Here is a 21,977-nt window from a genome sequence, read left to right on the forward strand (position 1 = left end):
ACTACGCAAGGGGTGTGCATATAATTTATCTTATTTTTAAAAATATTTGAAGCTGTTTATGATGTCCTATTTTTACTTTTTACATGAGCAATTTTTTGGCACCACAATCTAAGAGAAGGTGTTAATGATTTTATGCAGGCAAACAAGGGGGTAATGGACTTAATGATTCGTTTGGTTGAAGACATGCGTTTTGTTCTCAGCCATGAAGAGGTTCTCGTACATGTAACTTATGAGCAGCCTGATATTTCAAGGGCTTGGTTGAAACTTTTGACTCTGGTACAAGGCATGAATCCTCATAAACGAGTCACAAGTACTTCTACAGATGATGAATATGAAAATATTTCTACAGCCTTTTTGCTGGGCCATCTTATTGGTAATGTTAGTAATCTTTTAGTCCAAGGAGCATTTTCTACTTCCAAAGCCAAACAAGGCAAGGATACTTCTCTTAATTGCTCTGGTTCTCAAGGGTTAGATGATAATGAAGGTTATCGTCATTCAAAAATAGGAAGAACTTCACGAGAGAGCTCTGTTTTCAGAACAAATAGGAGTGGTCAACTGGATTGCTTATCCAAATATAGCTATGCAAAGATGGATGGTATTGGTCACCAATCTATTCCGCCGCCTGCTATTCAATTGATTTCCGAATGCCTTAAGTCAATTGATGGTTGGTTGTGTCTTGCAAGGAACATTTCACATAATAATGATGATTCTAGTTGCAGTTGTTTTAATAGTTTAAGAAAAAAGGTATTCAGGTTAAAGAAGGGTGCAAATAATTACAAGGTTTGCAGGACTTCTGTGACCAGGCAAGGAATTCATGTGCATCAACAGCTCTCTCTTGAGCATTCGGAGAGGTTTGATTCAATGGATACTGACATGTCTGCAGATGACACCTCTTCAAGTAGACTTTCAGATAACATTACAGAGGGAGATGCAATTCCAGATGCTGAAGCATTTGGGATGTTGAATGTGATAGATTGGCCTGACATAATGTATGATGTTAGTTCACAGGGTATATCATTTCACATTCCTTTGCATTGTTTGCTTTCATTGATATTGCGCAAAGCAATGGAGGATTCCTATGGTGAGACCCAGAAGCCAGTGAAGACAAGCAGTGGCTTTTTACTTCCTTCATCAGTTTGCAGTCATGATTTTTTTGGACAGTTTTTGGGTGGGTCTCAACCTTGTGGGTTTTCTGCTTTTTTGATGGAACATCCACTTCGATTACGCGTATTTTGTGCTCAAGTTCGTGCTGGAATGTGGCGCAGGAGTGCAGATACAGCCATATGGTTGTCTGAGTTTTATCGTGCTGGCCAGTGGTTAGTCTAAAATCCAAAGGGGTGGATAAGAGTGTTTATTCATTTGCATGATTTCAGTTCTCTAATTTGTTCTATTCACAGGATTAATCAAGGTTTAGAGTGTGATCTTTTTTTGCTGCAATGCTGTGCTGCATTAGCTCCTCCAGAACTGTTTGTCAGGAGAATCCAAGAGAGATTTGGACTGTCAAATTATACATCTTTGAATATTTCAGAATACAATGAGTAAGTATCATGTTATTTATACCCAAAAATGAATATGATGGTAAACTTTCCTTATTGAAATCCACTGTCCTTCAAAATTTTGGATACATGAAAGAAACACAATGCAGCTGTGAACCAAAATGTTATGGGTATAGTAGACTATTCATTGGCCTTTTTCATTGTCATGAATTGCATGAAGGTTTTTTTGTTGTGTATGTTTATGTTTAATGTGGTTGTTTGAGAATGGTTATTGAATAAGTTGAGTTGTACAATTTAATAGCTAAGAGGTGATATTTATTCTCAAACTTGTGAATTGTTTTTAGTATAGTTCAGATATATGGAGCAAACAGATTGGTTCTAGAGTGAATACTAAGGGATAGATGAAACTAATAAGAAACTAACTGGTCTTCAATTCAGAGACTTTTAGCAGATCAGTTACCTTGCTGCTAAGGAACATATAGGAGCTAATAGTCCGCAAGGTAGTCATCCTGTCATTTGCTAGGACATATTTATTAGTCAGGATTTTCAATCTTAAACTCAAGGTGACCTACTTGATTCGAGGAGTTGAATATTTACCTTCTTTCCCTTCCGAGTGAAAAGTTTAATAATGACGCATTGCTAAAATCCTGAGCAAGAAACCATGTTCTCAGGTTGGTGATTAGCATCATTTCTATTAAATTCACTTAAATCATCAAAGAGATTCTTGAAAGGACAATACCCTTTGGATCTTTGATACTGGAGAATGTAGTGTAGGCTTGTTTGAGGATTGTCACTATCAGTTACTTTCCATTTATGATGTATATAAAATACAATATTTACATGTAAGCTACATTTTGTTTTCAAATTATAACTGAAGTCTAATTTCAAGCACCAATACAGTAGTGCACCAACGTCACACATACTACATGGATCTGATTTCAGCCATTGGAAATATACATCATGCATACAAGGTCCCATGGATATCTGGAATATTTTTTTTCTAATTTATTTTGATGCAGCATGACTATGTCTTGTGGAGAATCTCTCTTGTTTGTTGCTTCAGTCTTCACTGCTTCAGGTTTTTTCTTCCTTGCCTCTTGCATTGGAATGGAGCTAATAACTTCACCCTTCCCCTCGAAGAAATGTTTTTTGTCAAGGGAAAATTAGGAAACATTAGCACATGACTTCCTTTAACTCCCTTGAATCGTCAACTGGTGACATGCCTATCGTATTGATTATAAATTCTTTCTGATGTATGTGACCCATCCAAAACCACGTGTGTTGATCCAGTCATTGTTATTAACAACAGAAAATTTGACTCTTCTAAACACGATTGACAATTAGTGCACATGAAAGACTGTTTTCTCACAGATATTTGGTAACAAGAACTATCTGTAACATCAACATCATTTTTTTGACCATAGGTTATGATTTGAGGTTATAATTAGATTTATTTCTTTGCAGAAGATATACTGTATAAAATTAAGAGCTATAAGCAACTTATACTCTATGGAAATGATGTAGCTTTCTTTTAAAGCTTTAATAATAAATTTATATCTTTGAATCTCTGATACTTTTTGCATATCATTTTCTGATTAAAAGAATACAATTAACATCCACTACCAAAATTATCATCTTGGTATTACTATATCAAAAACAAAAATTCATTATATATTTTTGTTGTGTTTGAGATCACCTGGCAAAACTTTTTAAAGAACATCCAAGTACTTTCTCTAAGACTATATATATATATATATATATATATATTAGTTCATATATTTTAATTCTCTTAGAAACATAATTTGGAGGCTTTTTTCTATAAACTTGTTTAGAAGATTGATATTACGGAAAACATTTTCAATCCATTTGAACATCCTCCCTCTATTTGGGAAAATTGGTTTTGATACGACTTAATATTTAACTTGAATATTGCTTGGATTTAGTGTCCATTAACGAATTTTTTGTAGTGCCTCACTGCATTATCTCATGCAGCCACATAAATAACTTAGGTAGAGACTTTTTACAACAATGTGATTGTCAGCTGAGATAAGTTGTTGGCAAAAATACTGGTTGCAACATTGCAAGCACACCAACGGATCCTTTGGAACCATCATAATGTGGGGTAAGTGAGCCTACACATTGTGTTATTTGGAGAATTAGAAGTGAAGCGAGAGGTGTGCCAATTGGCCCTGTCAACTCCCTGATGTGAGACAACTTACCACATTCCTTTCTGTCAGCCTCATGGGCATCCACAAGCTCCTTCCTGTCGAGTTTGCAAACTTTGTGCAGTCATTGTGTTTGTGAGCTTCTGCATACCTCTGCAAGATCTTGAACTGTTGTATATAATCACTCATTTGAAGTTCGAATTTCAAGTTGGTAGAATCCTGTGAAAGAGATTTTATCCATGAATTACAATCAAAGAGCCTTTTATAATCAGATCTGCCTCACATTATTGGAGAGCCAAAAGACTCACTTAACCTATGATGCTGGCCTAGTAGTGTATGCTGGTTGGAGAAAAAAACAAGATCTTGTTGTAGCAGAAATTTTATAACTATCCTTTTTCATTGATTTATTTATGAAATACAGAAGTTGCATTCTAAGTTTCATATAGAAGTTACACTCTACGTTGCATAGTGATTTTGAATTGTAACTGAAGCCAACTTTCACCACCATTATAACACACTACAAATACATCATTTTCATCCACATCTTGTAGAAAATTGAAATGTTTCTTATTTATTTTCAACCGCTACAAGTGCTTTGTCAGTGACTTGAACACCTTCCTCTTGGCTTGTTTCTTCATTCTCTGCTGCTTCAGTTTCTTCTTCTATTCCTGTTATGCATTGGGTGGAGCTTGTAACATGCATATGGTCATGAACATCTTAAAATTTACACACATTTGTTTCAGTTTTCATGCACAATCAATGAACAGTAGTTGACATCCTAAACCATGGGTCCTTTTTTAGTTTGAATTTTTTTTCCCTTTATTTTGATACAAATACTTAGTGTATCTGGTAAGATATTATTTCAATGTAGGTGATTTTTGAGGACCTAAAACTTCTGTTTTTGCTTCTTTTGAAGTCTTTCCTTTCCATTTCTGATATCTGTAATTTGCTTCTGTTTCCTTTTCACAATCTTTTGGAAAAATAGATGCTTGGTTGTTCACCACAACAACAACCAAGCATTATCCTACTAGGTGGGGTTGGTTATGCTTGTTTGTTCACAATTTAATTAAATTTGTTCTTGGTTATGGAAGACAGCTAACCATGCTAGTGAAGCCATCATCTATTACAAACCATATCAGTATAGTGAAAGCTTCAACTTTATTTATGGTCGTCTATGTTCTGGAATTTGAGTGGACATGACTGTATTTGAATTTGTTCTTGTGTTTTCTGAGTCTTCGCGTCCGACAATGAAGATAAAAAATCTTTCACAGGTATGAGCCAGCCCTGGTGAATGAAATGCTTACTCTTATTCTCCAAATTGTTAAAGAGCGCTGTTTCTCTGGTCTTTCTACTGTTGACCACTTGAAAAGAGAGGTAATTTATAAACTTGCTGTTGGTGATGCTACTCATAGCCAGGTGCAGAAAGCTCTTCCTCGTGATCTTTCAAAAAGCGATCAAGTTCAGAACATTTTGGATACACTTGCCACTTATTCAAATCCATCTGGCATGAAACAGGTTATAAGCAATGATCTCTGTGCTTGATTACCTTCTTCATATTTAGCTCAGGAAATTGTGTTGATAAATTTCAGGGCAAATATTCTCTTCGGCGTGCTTATTGGAATGAGCTAGATCTTTATCATCCTCGCTGGAATTATAGGGACCTGCAAATAGCAGAGGAGAGATATTTTCGATTCTGCAAAGTTTCTGCTCGGAATGTCCAGCTACCTCGATGGACAAATACTTATCCTCCCTTAGCAACTATTTCTGGAATAGCCACATCAAAAACAGTCCTTGAAATTGTCCGTGCAGTCTTTTTTTATGCTGCCTTTACAGATGTTTCACTGATGTCTCGTGCTCCTGACGGGGTTCTTATAACAGCACTTCACTTACTTTCTTTGGCATTAGATATTTGCTGCTCACTTGGTAATGCATCTACTTCTAATTTCTTTTCTGATGATGGTTCGTTCATGGAAGTTTCACATAATCAGGAAGATTTGCCTCCCTTGTTGACTCATGCTACTGATGTACTTGATATCACTTCTCTACCCGAGTCGGAATTATGGAAGAACCAAAACATGCTATCCTTGCTAGTTTTATTGATGAGGAAATATAAGGATGAAGGCGATAAGGATTACTCTGAAATGAGACATTGTAACATTTCGTCACTTATTGAGACTTTATTAAAGAAATTTACTGAGCTAAGCAGTGATTGCTTGATTTTTCTCCAAAAGTTAGCACCTGAAGTGGTCTGCCAGACACTGAAGCAACCTGCACAAGTCCCTCCTGAGATTTTGACATCATCTTCTGATGTTGTAGAGAGACGTGCAAAAGCTCGAGAGCGACAAGCTGCTATAATGGTATGATTGTCTTACCTTCTGTTTGTGACCAATGACCAATTGCCCCTTTTCATTAGGTAGTATGAATATGTGGCATGTAACAAATGATATGTGATTTTCAATGCAAAGATATGGTTTAAAATTTTGAATCGTATTAGAGTTTCAGATCATAATCGGAATGATACGGTTATGGTACCGTATCATGCCATGCCGATATGATTTCGGTATTAGAGTTTCAGATCATAATCGGAATGATACGGTTATGGTACCGTATCATGCCATGCCGATATGATTTCGGTATTTTTTTTAAATATAAAATATATTAATTAAAAATATTTTTTAAAATAAATTTTAACCTAAACAACAACTAAGTTTTATTCCACTAGATGGGGTCGGCTACAAATTTAAACCTAAATATAAAAAAATAGAAAAACAATAACAAATAAAATATTTTTTTTTAAAAAAAGATAAAAAATGCCAGATCGCGGCAGCCTTGCAACCCCACGGAAGTCATCACTGCCCCCAACACCTATGGAGGTTGCCACAGGATTGCGGTGGTCAACGGTACCAGTGTTGGTACCCATGTCAAGCGGTGGGTGGAAAGACAAATTTTGTCTGTGCCACCTGGTACAATACGGAATGGCAAAGATAATACTGATACCTCATCCAATGGTCATGTTATGCCAAATACTTCACACTAAGCCACTTGAATCAGCTTGTCAAATAATAGAAATCATGATTGTAGGCATTTGTCCTGCTTGGGTGGCATTAACAAGCCAGTAATGGTTCTAGTGGTGGCTGAATCTCTTGAAATTGCAGTCTTGAAACACATTTAGAATTTATAGTTGGCCTTATTCTTGGTATCTTTGTGACAATGTCATGCAGTAATTGCAACTCATTAGACTTTAGAACTACCTTGGCTATTCTCTTTTCATTTTTTTCAAAGCACTACTATATAACATTTATGATCCTTCATATCTCTGGACTAGGTCATTATTATATCAATGATGTATCTAGAATTTTCCTTCCAAGTTACTAATATTTAATACAACTTCTGCTAAATACATTCAGGAAATTTCTATTTCTAATGATACATAACAGGAAAAAATGAGAGCCGAACAATCAAGATTTATTGCCAATCTGAAGTCTCACAATGAAGGAGATACATCTAAAGAGGAAAAGCTCAATCTAGAGGATATTGCTGATGTAGAATCAGAAATTGTTTGCTCCCTTTGTCGGGATCCACATTCCCAGAGTCCTTTATGTTTTCTGATCCTTCTCCAGGTTAAGATTCACTTCATCATATTTTGCTTGCAATGCAGTTTCCATGGATTTCAAATTTACAAAAAAAAAATGGTTTAGCATTTGTATAGAACTGTTGTTATAGTTTATTTATTTTTTCTTGTTACTAACTTGCTGATAGTTAAATGATTTTGCCTTTTATAGTTGATATTATGGTTTTTGCCTGTACTTTTTTAAATATCAACAGAGATCTCGTCTTACAACTTTTATCGAGAAAGGTCCGCCTTCTTGGGAAGATGTTTGTTGGGAAAATAAAATTCAGTCAGGTGACAGAGAACATTCTGATGATTCTTCTGGTTCTGATTCAAATAGTATGGTACAGTTAAATGAGAATTTTATTGTTCAATCTCCCTTTGACCTGGAACCTGTAGAAGTTGTTACATTACTTGGCTCTCTAGAAGAACAACTTCCTGATATGAGAAAAATCCACACACTTAATATGTTCCCTGGTACTGGTAGAGAAGATTCCGTACCACTTGAGAAATTGGAGGATGATATCTACCTTTCTGTTATACAGAACATCCTCAATTCTAAATCTAATCCAGCTGATCTTGTTAGGGAACAGAGATATTTAAACAAGGATACTGCAGTCAATTCAAAAAAAGATAGAATGTCAGAGTTTTTTTTGCTTGGGGAGTGTGTTGTACGACTTTTGAGAGAGTCAAAGCAGAACCACTCCTCCATCTATGGTCTCCAACGCATTGCAAATTTATCATCAAGGTCAATTGCTCCAAGTGTTCCAATTAATGGATTTGGTCCATGTGATTGTGATGGAATTCATATTTCTTCTTGTGGGCATGCTGTGCATCATGAATGTCATGATAGGTATCTATCATCTTTGAAACAAAGGTAAGAGATGCTAATGGACTCTGCATTTTCTAGACTTCTATTTCTTTTCATCATTGTTCAAAATGAGATGCTAATAGACTCTGCATTTTCTAGACTTCTATTTCTTTTCATCACAGTTCAAAACTTCAAATCCAAGAATCAGATTAATATAATGTCTATTTTGTGAAATTACTCTTTTCTAATTTTTCATGAATAGGCAATTTTGCCAAAATTTGACACCCAAAAGTTTGAAACTATTTGTTGAGCTTGCTTTACGTTACCAAGCCATATTAATACAAGATACAGTTATTATTCACATTCAGATGCATTAAAATGTTAATGGCGTTTAGAGTTTGAATATGGTTTAAAATCTCTTTCTAGGAGTTTTGGTCTATGAACTGAATGAGTGCTAGGGATGAGAATGGGACTGGGTGTATTAAGGAGGATTCTGGGATATGAGTTGAGAATTTGAATCAAGCCTTGAGTTAGGGAGATTGTAATAACTCAATTTAATCCTACACAATCACTCCTTAGCTAGTTAAGGAGTTTAGATGAGTTAGCTACTATTAACTTGGGCTTAAGCATTTGGACCAGTGGTTGGGCTTGATAAGTTAATTTGCTAGTTCTCTCATCTAAGTGAATCATGAACCATTGTATTGTGCCAACACTTAACATAGCTTGATACTTTTTAATGCCCTATAACTTAATTTATTTACATGTAAAAATGTAACTATAAAAATTAGATAGTTATTTGAATTAAAATTTTATTATACGACATTTCTCAACATGCATTAAAGTGTCCCAAGATGAGTTTTACTAATTTAATCATTTCATTTAGATTTTCAATATTTTTTATTATTTTTTTTACTTCAAAGCGTATTTAGATGAATTTTTATAAATTTGACTCCTGTAATTTATAACAATTTAACCTCTTTACTTTTAAAAATAAGACCAACATATAGATAATCAATTATTCAAATTTTGGCGAAACAAGTTATAAAAAAATAATAAACATTACTATGCATGCCGGTGTGTGTAAAATTGTGGTATAATACTCATTTGCATTATCGATATGGATGACACAAAAATATAACCTGTGTCAATTGATGTCAGATTTTGATAATGACTGAGCCATTCAACACAACATATGGATTTCAAACCATGATCTCAAGCAGATCTTGGTGCCAAAAGCGCCTTCAAGTTTTGTGCAGGAAATGAAACATTCTGACATCAATTTTGAAAGTCATGGACCTTTTAAATAAAGTCCCCAACAACTACAAGAAATTGTGAACCCCATTAGCTGGCATGGCAAGGAAAGACTCGAGGATAGGAGAATGTAAATTTATCGTGCATTGCTAATAGGAGTGATTATAGAAAGAAAGGGAAAATGAACAGACGACTAGGAACTTGCAATTATAGTTACAAAGCTGCCTTATCTCTTGCAAGTTTGAACATTTACCATTTTAGATTTGCATATAAGCATAATCTACCTTCAATTCTCCTTCAATTCCTTCATCTTTTGCCTTCGCCATTTTTTCCATTTCAGCTGTTTTTCAGTCTTGTTTTGTCTTTGCATTGGGGCTACAGCTGTGTACAAAAACACGTGCACGCAAAAGCTATGATGACAGATGGGGAAGATAAAAAACATGCATACTTAATAGTAGGCACCCTTTTGCTGTGCCCTGGGCCTTGTATTGCACAGTGAAAATTCTTAATGTCTTCCTTGTGTCTTGGTAAAATTTTGTAGGACTAGTTACTATGCATTTTAGGTATGACACCTAGAAGGCATGCATATTAGCGCACTAGTTGAAAATATCAGCTATAACGATAACATGCAACAACAATCAGTTTTCTAGCCTTTTTACTGAGTTGGTTCTATTTACCTATTCAAGACTATTCCTTCTCTTAGATTGATGATGTTTCTAACTGGTATTTTTACTTGTAGAAGACCTTGTACCTTTTTTATCCCTATAACACTTTTTTTCCATTACAAATTCTTTATTCAAAAAAAAATAATTTTTGATTCAGTGAGGACCTAGCTTTTGGACATGGGCAGATGCTCCCTGTCCCCCTGCCATTTCCTGAGTGTTATTTATCCTTTCAAGTTATGACTAAGGGGGCGTTTGGTGGGGAATAAGAGTGAGGAATATGAATAGCAATCATTGATTGTCATTGTTGATGTTTGGATTATAAGAATGGAAATACAAATAAAGGAATGAATCCTTATAATTGGGTAATAACTTATTCCCATGTCTCCCCCCTTCAATGAGTCATTACTTTATTTTCAACAATCAAAATATTCCTCTATTCCAAAAATATCCTTGACCCAAAACTAAAATTTTCCCCCTTAATATCAAATATCAAAATATATTTATTTAATTTTTCTTTCATATCACTTTCTCTCTCCTTGTTCTCTCTCATCATATTTTCTCTCTCCTCATTTTATCACCCACTTTCTCTCTCCTTAATCTCGCTCATCACATTTCTTTCCTCTTTTTTCTCATTACACTTTCTCTCTCATCACATTTCTCTCTCCTTAATATCTTCCATCACACTCTCTTCCCTCTTTTTTTTTTCTCATCACACTCTCTCTCATCATATTTTCTCTTTCCTCAATCTCTCACATCACACTCTTTTCTCTTTCTTCTCATCACACTTTCTCTCTCATCATGCTTTTTATCTCATCACTCTCTCCCTTTTTTTCTCATCATACTTTCTCTCTCATCACACTTTCTCTCTCAGCATACTTTCTCGCCCCTCAATCTCTCTCATTACATTCGCTTTCCTATTTTTTCTCATCATACTTTCTCTCTCCTCAATCTGTCCAATCACACTCTCTCTTCATTTTTTCTCATTACACTTTCTCTCTCTTTATCCTCTCTCATCATATTTTTTTTCTCATCATATTTTCTCTCTCATCTTCTATCATCATGCTTTCTCCCATCACTCTCTTTTTTCATTCTCTCTCATCATACTTTCTCTCTCTTCATTCTCTCTCATCACATATTCTCTCTCATCATTCTCTCTCATCATATTTTCTCTCACATTCAACTTTCTCTCACATCTATTTTTTTTTTCTCTTATTTTCCTTTAAGGGTAAAAAAGAAATTTTAATTTATTCCGATAGAAAATATTCAACTAACAAACATTGCTTTTAAGAGTGATATTCATGTTCATACCCATTCCCATTCCACAATACTATGATTCCCATTCCGATTCCTATTCCTAGGAAAGAACCAAACGTTCCCTAAGTTCTTTTAGCACCTCAATTTGCCACCGGCTTAGTAGGGGGGCAGCTAAACATGTAATCCAGGTAAAAAGGCGGACAAAACCATGCAATGTAGTCTGTATAGAAAGTCTTCACACAAGCACTAGTATTCTCTTTTAGAATTGATTAACATTCAGAAAAAAGCTCCTTCCACATTTTAGCATTGCAACAGAGCTAGTTTAGAACATTAGTTATTTTTATTATGGGGTCCTTAAGCACAAGGAGATTTGACTCATTGGTGTCATTTAGGTGGTTTATGGATTTTTGTTGCTCTTCATGTACTTTGGGATTAATAAGTTTCATGTTATGCTAATTTAAACTTGATCAATGGGATCGGGTTCATAGCCTAGTCTCGTATGCATCTAGCTGCGTTGACATGTGTGTAAACCATGGTATGAAGAGTGAACCATGCTGACCAGCATGGGTTGAATTTGTCATTCCGCCCACTGAATGATACGATGAAATATGGAGAGAAGGGAGGAGAGGAGAAGAGGATTATTAGAGGGGTTTTTGGCGATTGAATTCCGATAGATTAGCAAGGCGAGTAGCGTCGAGTTGGAGAGAAGGGAGAAAAGAAGAGGATTACTAGAGGGGCTTTCGGTAGTTGGGTTCAATAAATGAACAAGGCGAGTTGCAATGGGTGGGCGGTGGGCGGCAGGCAACAAATAGGTGTTGTGCTGTTAATATGAAAAACTTAGATTGAGGGAGAAAAGGAAGAGAGAGAAGGAGAGGAGGATTACTAGAGGGAGGGGCAACGAATGAGTGCCGGATTGGAGGCAATGACGATGAGTGGGCAGTGGGTGGGCATTGCATTCGAGAGAGCTATGAGAGGGATTAGAAAAAATAACATGGAATGGAGAGAGAAAAGAAGGAATTAAATAATAATTCCTGATCTTTTTAAAGTTCCACTAATTTAATTAAATATGGTTGAACCAAACTATGCTATATATAAATTTAGTTTAGCTTTAAATTGGTCTAAATAAATTCAAATTGAGCTCAATTTGAATCCACTTGATCCCAATGACCATGTCTACTTTATGGAATTCGACTTCCATTTGATCAAATTTAAAATATTATTTCAACTTAGTATAATTAGTTTCTAAAAATTTTTAAAAAACTAATTTAAAATGTAAAAAATTTAAATAGGATAAATTTGGTATAAACATCAATGTATTTTTTTTGTTTGTATTGTGACTTTTATGACGTTGAAAGATTGTGCAATTGGAAAACTAGGGTTCACAGTGATTGTGTTGAAGTTTTTGTCATTCTTTGTATCTTCTCTCAGTTGTAACTCGAGCATCGAGAAACAACTAGTTGACCCAACACTTTAATTAATTTATTTCATTGGAATATTATTTAAATACATAATGATGCAATATATGCTATGAATATTATTTTTTAAAATTTACCTATTTCAATTTAAAAGTATAAAGATTTTCAATTTCAAATTTAATTGAGGCAAATCCAAGTCAAATTTTAATTATAAAATTTAAAATCTAATCTTGATCTAACAATGTAATAATTCACATCTGAAAATTATAAAAATCTTATATCTTTTTATTTTTCATCCACTCTAATAGTTGTAGTCATAATCACATAAAGCTATAAAAATATACATTCATTTCAAATTAATCAACAAATGTAGAAAAAGAATAAACAAGCATTATCAATCAAATTAATTATTAACCAAATAATTAATTTTAATAAAAAATATTTAAAAGATACAACTTATACTAAGTAAAGTTAATAATAGTTTTACTAATAATTCAATTAAATAAGCATTGGAATTGTATTGATTGAAAAAAAACGTATTGTTTCAGTCAAACAACACTCCGACACAACTTGAAATTTTAGACCTTGTAAACAAAATTGACAATTTCATGAAAGAAATTCCCGGGATCAAGTATAAATGAATTTTAAACTGTATTTTTTGCTAATTTGGATTGATTTTTATGTGAATAACATATGTTCTCCATTTCAAGATGTAGCCCAAGTTGCAATTTATCTTTCCTGATGAAGCCTTTACAAGTCAGCATTTTCCCTCTATTTTCTTTCGATGAGAATAATTGGTTTCTTTACCTGTTGCACTTTCAGATATAATAGGCGACTTGGCTTTGAAGGAATTCACATCGTGAAACCTGACGTGGTAAGTATTCCAGTGATCATATTATCTTTGACTCCATTTAAATGGTTTAGTAATTGTTTCATTTGTCAAAATTCAGGGTGAGTTACTTTGTCCAGTGTGCCGTAGTTTTGCTAACTCCATCCTCCCAGCATCCACTGGCATATCTAAGATATTTTCTACAAGGAGAACATCTATATTCAGCAATTCAACATCAAATGACTTTCCTTCAGTGTCATTGGATACCAACTGTTCCAATCTACACATTCTTCTTGCACTATCTCTTCTTCAAAATGCAGCAAAGATGGTTGGAGAGAGCAGAGTTTTGAAAGTTCTATCTGGAACTCAAATTCAACCAATAAATTCAGCTTTGGATCCTGCCCTTAAAAAATTGTTTATGCTTTACTATCCACTTGGCTATGATAGTTTGTCAGAAGCTGGTAGGTATAGTCATTTGTTGATTCTTTGGGACACACTTAGGTACTCTATTACGTCCACAGAAATTGCTGCTCGTGCAAAGTTGAATGCATATTCAGTTCCACCTTCTTTGGAATCTTTGAATGAAGAACTTCATTCTTCTAGTCACTATGTGATGTCTATTTTGCTTCACATTGCCCAGTCCATTCGCAGCTATAATTCTTTTGATGTTCTTCTGCGGTTTAGCAGTCTTCAACTTTTAGCAGGGTCTATTTGTTCTGGTTTGTCAGGCGACAATTACTTGTCTAATGGAGAGAGATCAAAAGGTATTTTAACTGGGATCTGATACATGATTTTGTGCTATAAAAGGAGTATGAACTCTAATTTTGTTCCACATGGTGAGTTATGAACTGTGATACATGTTTTTGCAGACAAACCTTCTCTGTTTGAATGTTCTCACAATGGAGACACTTTTCCTGACGTCCAATTCTGGAAACGTGCTGCTGATCCTATACTCGCTCATGATCCATTTTCTTCACTCATGTGGGTTCTTTTCTGCCTACCAATGCCATTTATATGCTCAAGAGAATATTTTATTGCTCTTGTGCATCTATTTTATGTTATTTGCGTTGTTCAGGTACAAAGTACTTCATCATGGAACTATCATTTTTTTAATCTATTTTTTACTTGTACAAGTAATAATTAATACCAACCAGGTACATCGTGCTTTTTGCATGTAATGCATTTGGTTTTATTTTCTGCAGTCTACTATTGCATGCTATGGCAAACAAGGTTTTGATATATCAAGTTTTGGTGGCCATTTTGGTAATATCTGCAAGATGATGACTGAATCTCAGTCTGTCAGACAATTTTTTGTTTCCAACTATGTCGATGAACTTTGTGATCCAAAGAATATGATACGGAGACTTACATTTCCTTATCTCCGTAGATGTGCATTACTTTGGAATCTACTAGACTCTTCTACATTAGCTCCATCATTTGACAGTCACATAAGAGAAAGATCATACCTTTGTTTAAAAGATGCCGATTTAGATATTGATGACCAACTTAAAGTAGAGCTGAGCAGGATAGGGGAATTGGAAGACATGTTCAAGATTTGCTCATTGGAATCAGTTCTCAAGGATGAAGTTGTCCATGCATTAGCTTTGAAATGGTGTGAACACTTCCAGAAGGAGTTTAGAGTTCGTAAGTACAGAGGCATTTTAGCTGTCACTCCTGCTGTCCCGTTTAAACTGATGGAGCTTCCATTCATTTATCAGGATCTACTACAAAGGTTCTAGTTCTTTACAATACGCTAAGTTTTGTATATTGATGAAAGTCAAGTTGGTTTGAGACTATTGTCATGTTTTTCTAGGTACATAAAAGTGCCATGCTCTAGTTGCAAGTTTGTCCCAGAGGAGCCAGCATTGTGCTTGCTTTGTGGTACATTATGTTCTCTAAGCAAGAAATCTTGCCGCTGCAGGTTTTTATTATACCTTGAATTACCTTAGTGATCACTTTTTGCTAGTTACAGCTATGATATATTTTCCCTATCTCTGAAAGATGATCAGCTGAGTTATTTGGTATCATTCTGTAGGCTGGGTAATTGTTCAAATCATGCAATGATTTGTGGAGCCGGTATCGGTGTATTCTTGTTAGTGCGGGTATGCACGTCTTTTTATTGTACTTGCTAGTTGGTTTGACTTCGTTCCTTATTGAGCTTCATTACCTGATTTTTTAGCGTACAATAATCTTTCTACAAAGGTCAACTCGTCAAGCCTTTTGGCCATCTCCTTATCTGGATGCATTTGGGGAAGAGGTAATTGTGTTTTTGTGACAGCTCTGCTATTAGATATTTGTCGTGCTGCTCTGGTTTGCTATCTTTCTATTGTTTTCTATCAGCTTCAAATTTAATAATATTGTTTTCATTTATAGAGTTGCTCCGGGTGACATGATATTCAGATTAGAATTATCTATATAATATCTGTTTGTGTTCAGAAATGATCAAATTCTTCAGTCAAATTAAAGGTATTTGTGTAGCACACAAGTTGCTTATGAGTTACCTTTGGCAATGGACCGAACACGATAGTTGAAGTTAGCAGATGTGTATATTAACATTATGACGCAACACCAGGTTGCAGAAAGAAATGAACACGAAGCATCAGACTTCTACATTGAAAATTTTTATCATAAAATAATATTAATTATTGAAAATTACAACGGGTAATTTGAGGATTTTTGAAGCTCCAACCCAACAAAATTGGAAAACAAGTTAGATAAATGGATAATGACTTAACAATTTAAAAATAAATTTACTACAACTTGAAAAATATAAAATCTTACCAAACTAGAAAAACAACCTAAATACCCAAAACTCTTATCAAATTAAAAGATACAAAACTTTTGACACATAAAATAGGATAATTATCAACATTTATTATAATTTATGAATTAAAAAATAAATTAATTCACTATTTTTCATCATTTTTCCCATTGAGGAGAATTTGACTTCTGCAAGTTGTGAGCATCCTCAATTAGGTCATCTTTTTCAATGTGAAGGGAACAATAATAGCATTGTTTGAGTCTTAGTCTTCACGTAGGATAAAATATTTATCATTTTGTTCTTTGAATGTCTTTATCAATGGGTTAGAAATAAAGAAATAGGTCTAGTTTATTCTTCCTTCTTGCTTTAACTTTGTTTCTCCCTTTTAATCACCCTCCCTGACGAACAAAGAAACATCTCAATTTGTCATAGGGTGATGAGGATGCCCATGCTAGCCTAATACTTATAAGGCATGAAAGAGGTAATAGTGAATATGAATTCGCACATTTCGAACTTGTGGCAAAATACAATAGTATTATCCTACTTGGTGGGATCAGTTATATCAATCATTTTATGTCATTAAGCTCTATTCCCTACTATATCATCATCTATATTTAAATTAATTTTATTATATTTTATTATTGCTAACCAAGTTTTCTTTGGTTTTCCGCGTTTAATGTGCATATTTATCATAATTTTATATCGCTTAAATATTTATAACATCTTAAACATGTTTCCTTGAGTTTTCCCTCAATAGGTGCAATTCCGATTTTCTCTTTAATATTCTTATTTCAATCTGTGACAAAGTACACATGAAAGTATATAGAGACAAATGCCTCAATTTCTCATATCAAATTAGTATATCCTCCAATTTGAAAATTGAACTAATGGTTAAATAATATGACAAGTGAAATAAATAAGAATCGTAAACAATTTTCCTCGCAATATAATAAAAAAAAAATGATATAAAGGATAGCCCAGTACACAAAGTTTCTGTCAATGCGAGGTTCCGGAAAAAAGTCTATTATTGCTTACTCTGCTTTGCAAGAGGCCGAGACTTGAACCCGTGATCTCCAAGTCACACAACTTTACCGTTACGCCAAATGCTATGGGAAAAATTTAAATTCATGAATGAAACACAAAAAACCATATATACTTATAATCATTACATTATTAAGTACAATTCTTTTACTATTATCAACAAATATTATAGCAAAAGGTGATTATGCTCATCCTAAACGCCCCTCATGGCCCATTCTCAAATTATGTGAAGGGAGGTAAATCATGGGGTCAGTTTATAGTCGACCACTAAGTGGCTAGGTGATGGAAGGAGTTTTTTCGCGAGGGCATGCATGCGTCGGGAATTGATCTCTACTCCATTGTAGCCTATTATTAGCAAATATTGGAGCAAAAGTTGATAACGCTCCCCGAGGCGGTCCAGTATCACCGACCCCTATATACAAGCAGGTAAGTCACAAAGGCAAATTTGCCCTAGCACAGCGGCCCTTTGCATGAGGGAGGTCAGGCACCCAACAAGGCATTTTGCACCCATTCAGAATTGACCCTAAGATCTATTGAAGCAACCCCCCATATAGTCACCAACTGTGCCAACCCGTAGGGGCCTATTATCAGCAAATATTACTTATATGGAAAGTGAATTCTTACTTTGGTAGGAAGAAATAAATTATATGTATTAAGTCTAGCATCATTGGGAGTCTTCACGGCATCGTGTATTAATTATATATATAATTAGTTGATAATTTCAATACAATGTATAATTATATGTTTGCTATGATAAATACTGAATAATTAATTAATATTATGCTGCTAATATAAATTATATGTAATTAGTTAACTCGTTAATTAACACTCTATAATTAATTATATACAGTATAATTTTTTAATTAATTAAATTAATTGATTTTAAAATGTCAGTTATTTTGATTGATTTAATCAGTTAACTGATTTTAAGTTGATTAAAATTTAGAATTCTTAACATCCAAACTGTATTATTTCAGAAAAAAATTAAACCTCCAATATGACTTGAGATTTCAAGCCATGCAACCAACTCCTCCCCATGTAGTTGATAAGTTGGGTTAATCCCTTGTTGCATAGCCACAGAATTTCCTTTATTAATATCTTCTTCTGTAGTTGCAAAATTCTACTTTGGTTTCATTTGACTATATCTAATTTGTATCTCAGTTCAGATGGATGATAATTGGATTACGAGATGATAGTAGTACATAGTACTACACATCCTCAGTAATTTATAAGAATTGACTATATAGTGAACTGACAACGAGTAACAATTATGAATTATCCAATGATCTGTGTCATCTTTAGTTTAAAAATCTGATGGCGGTTATGCAAAAGATGCATGTGATTGTCATTAAATAGTTTTTTTTTTTCTTTTTGATTCTGGCATAAATTAAAAGTGTGCATTATATAAATGCTGAATACACAAAGGCAACTAATATCTTGATTAAGAATTCATGTAATTTGAATCCCTTTTATTCAAAATATGGGATAGAGAAAGGGAACACTAATTTAGTAACAAAATCATTAATCACTCGCTGTAGAGTAATCTTCATGTGAGATGAGAGTGGACAATCATCAACAACATCATTATCATCAAGTTTATTGGTCATCTGATGCAGGAAAAGAAACTCCTGGTGCGACGTTCGAATAGAGGTTGCAGAGAAAGTGTAGGAAGGGGAATTCACCAACAAATAGGAGCTAGGTTTAAATGAAATAATTTTTTATTCAAATCAAAACCAAACTTAACATTCATTAACATCAATATGTTTTTACAAGAGTCCTAACCTTTATTTAAATAGCCTAAGAAATAAGAAAAAGTTGCAACAAAAAAATCACAACAAAAAAAGAAAAAGTAAAAAAGAACTAATTTTTTTAAAAAAAGATAAAATCTAAACTAACTTTCAGAAAAGTAAATTAATCCTTAAAAAAGGATAAAATTTAAATTAATTTTTAGAAAAGAAAATTAATTCTAAAAATTTGAAACAAATAAAAGAAATGTTAAAAGACTAAATCTAGAGTTTTGGAGACTTGGTTCACGTGAACCATGATGCCGCAACACGGTCGTTCCTTTGGGCATGACTTGGCCATGTCAGCCACTAGAAAGCCGATTCCGCCTCATCCGGACTCCAAATAGAGCACAATCACGTCAAGAGACCACGGGCAAGTCGTCTTCCTTGTCGTCTTTCTTCAAGGCCTAAAAGGGAGTTTAGTAGTCTTGTTTTCTTCTCGTCAACTCGGAAGGGAACATGGCCGCATTGGATGATATGAGATGATTGTGTCCCTAGATGCTTCTGCATCATCATCTTTGTTACATCTGTATGTGAATGAAATTTATTTTCTTTCATTTTACATCTTCATTTTACACCTAATTTGATCTCTAATATTAGAATTGTTTTCTTTATCCTTTCTAGTAACACCTACATCCATATTAGCATTCTCATCTCCACTAAATTAATTTTTATGTTGTTTTGTATCAATCTAAAACTTTGTTTCATAAAGTATGCTGGGTTGTGCTTCAGTTTCATAAAACTTTCTTCTTTTTTTTAATGGATATACAATAATTACACAAGGCTTCATACCTCCTCTCTATTTCAACCACAACACATTCTTTATTTTATTATCTCTTCATTAATATTTAGATCAAAGACTATTAAATTTCAACTCTTAAAAGGAATTTCATATCCATCTTTCTTAATTGATTCTTATGACTAAAATAACATTTCATATATAGCTGATTTTTGTCGTATGTTTCTTAATCTTCTAGTTTCTATTTTTTCACAATTTAAACTTTGAATTTAATCTAATTACACTATCATCAATTAAGATAATATCATTTGCAATTAACATACACCTAAAACATTATCTTGAATGTGATTTTATTAGTTAATCTACTAAATTAAATTGTATAAAGCTAGCAATTTGGACTAATCTACTCTACAACTATTGGAAAATCATTTGTAGTTCTAACATGGGTAACAATATTGTCATCATAGCGTGTAGCACATCAATGTAATCATTAGGGATCACCTTTTTCTAAATTTATCTCAATAGTGGTCTGGAGACTATATTATAAGCTTTCTGATGGGATGGTCTCTATCAATTTGTTATACCCCCTCCAACCTATCAACTTCTATCCCCATTGAGGCAAGACTTAGAAAAAACATGTGCAGGACTGCGTTCATATTATATAGGAAGATGAAAGTTCTAGTGAGGTTATGAGAGGTGAAATTTGAAATTCTGGTTCCAACAATTATATGCTGTCTACTCTCAGCTCAAATTAAATTTGCTTCTTCCTTGATGCAACCTCAATTTCACAAGTTGTATTTCAATCTTTGTAGTGGACTCTCCGCATAGTGTTGATGATTTGTTTGATACTTCTCTTGTAGTCATGTATTTTGCAATATCATCCAACAATTATGTAAAAACAAACAACTCTTTTGCTATTGCATGTTTAACCTTATCTTGGCATTGGTGATTGTGTTACTGACATTGTGGCACGGGAATTCCATGAAATATGAACATACTTACCTTTTGTTATAATGAGGAATGCATACTGCCCAACATATAATAATGTAGTCATTTGGAGTTTGGACCTATTATACATGGACCAAGCCCTTTCTGTACTTTTACCATCATTTCTAATTCCAGCTGTTCTCTGATCTTTGATGGCATATTTTGCAATGTTTTGATTGCAGGATCATGACATGTCCAGAGGAAAGCCTTTGTACCTTAGCAAGGAGCGCTATGCAGCTCTTACATATTTGGTTAGTACTCGGTAGATATATGCTCTGTTCTTCACTGATATATTTTCTTAAATCAATCTTAGATATGTTTAAATAACTTTAAATGGACTTGGTTTTTCAGATTGCTGCTGTTTGTTTGTTTCTTTTTTTTTTTGATAATTAAATTGGTTAGCATGGTCATGTACAGCAACTAATTCTTCTCCTCTCATGATTAAAGGTAGCATCTCATGGGCTGGATAGGAGTTCTGAAGTGCTCAGACAAACAAGCATCAACTTAAATGGCCTCGAATAGGATTTTCTGGGGAGTTTACATGATTGCAGGTTCTTTTCTCCTTCTTTTTCTTTTTAATGTAGTGCTTTTTCCTTGCATAGATTTTCATATGTGACGTGGCAAACATTTGGTCTTTAAATATAAGTAAAACAAGGCATTTATTTGCCCCTTTGTTTGCTTCAACAGACTTCCATTTACCTTTTTGTGATAGGCACTTTGGTTCATAGATTAAAAAGTTTTGTTCAGTGCTGATCGGCATAGGTGAAATATTTTGTTTTTTCCAACAATTAGCATGTGGAACTCATTGATAGAGATGAAACATCCATTGTGACGTGCGATGATGCATGACTTGTGGAAGAGGACGACAATATACCTAGGGCATGTTTGGTTGAAGGTTATTGTTGATAACCTTGGTTATCTATCTAAGGTTATGTTATTTAACCTTGTTTGGTTCAAAAACGAGTGATGCTCAGGTAATGGAGCATGCTCGCCACATCAGCAAATGGGGGCCATATAACCCAGAATGTGATTACCTCAGAAGTGTGAAGATTTTACATGATTCCGAGGTTAACAAAATTTTTTTCCCAAAATTATCCTTCGATTTTTGCCTTTTGGACAAAATTACCCCTAACGTTTTATCAAATCTCAATCCTCTCGAGATATAACCA

General features: G+C 34.1%; 1 protein-coding gene across 3 annotated transcripts in view; it reads left to right on the forward strand.

The window, feature by feature from the left end:
• LOC122019728 (E3 ubiquitin-protein ligase PRT6-like) overlaps positions 1–21,977 on the forward strand; it is a 39,153-nt gene that overhangs the window by 2,225 nt on the left and 14,951 nt on the right. For all 3 annotated transcript variants that reach the window (XM_042577222.1, XM_042577223.1, XM_042577221.1), the window contains exons 3-17: positions 139–1,316; positions 1,398–1,538; positions 4,933–5,176; positions 5,251–6,018; positions 7,099–7,281; positions 7,487–8,148; positions 13,490–13,541; positions 13,618–14,260; positions 14,366–14,571; positions 14,699–15,228; positions 15,310–15,417; positions 15,532–15,598; positions 15,676–15,753; positions 20,991–21,059; positions 21,256–21,359. In XM_042577222.1, the coding sequence (XP_042433156.1) occupies positions 139–1,316; positions 1,398–1,538; positions 4,933–5,176; positions 5,251–6,018; positions 7,099–7,281; positions 7,487–8,148; positions 13,490–13,541; positions 13,618–14,260; positions 14,366–14,571; positions 14,699–15,228; positions 15,310–15,417; positions 15,532–15,598; positions 15,676–15,753; positions 20,991–21,059; positions 21,256–21,330 (5,004 nt within the window). In that variant the 3' untranslated portion in view covers positions 21,331–21,359. The remainder of the gene's footprint in view (positions 1–138; positions 1,317–1,397; positions 1,539–4,932; positions 5,177–5,250; positions 6,019–7,098; positions 7,282–7,486; positions 8,149–13,489; positions 13,542–13,617; positions 14,261–14,365; positions 14,572–14,698; positions 15,229–15,309; positions 15,418–15,531; positions 15,599–15,675; positions 15,754–20,990; positions 21,060–21,255; positions 21,360–21,977) is intronic.

The sequence above is a fragment of the Zingiber officinale genome, chromosome 9A, assembly GCF_018446385.1.
Source record: "Zingiber officinale cultivar Zhangliang chromosome 9A, Zo_v1.1, whole genome shotgun sequence".
In the NCBI taxonomy this organism is placed as follows: Eukaryota; Viridiplantae; Streptophyta; class Magnoliopsida; order Zingiberales; family Zingiberaceae; genus Zingiber; species Zingiber officinale.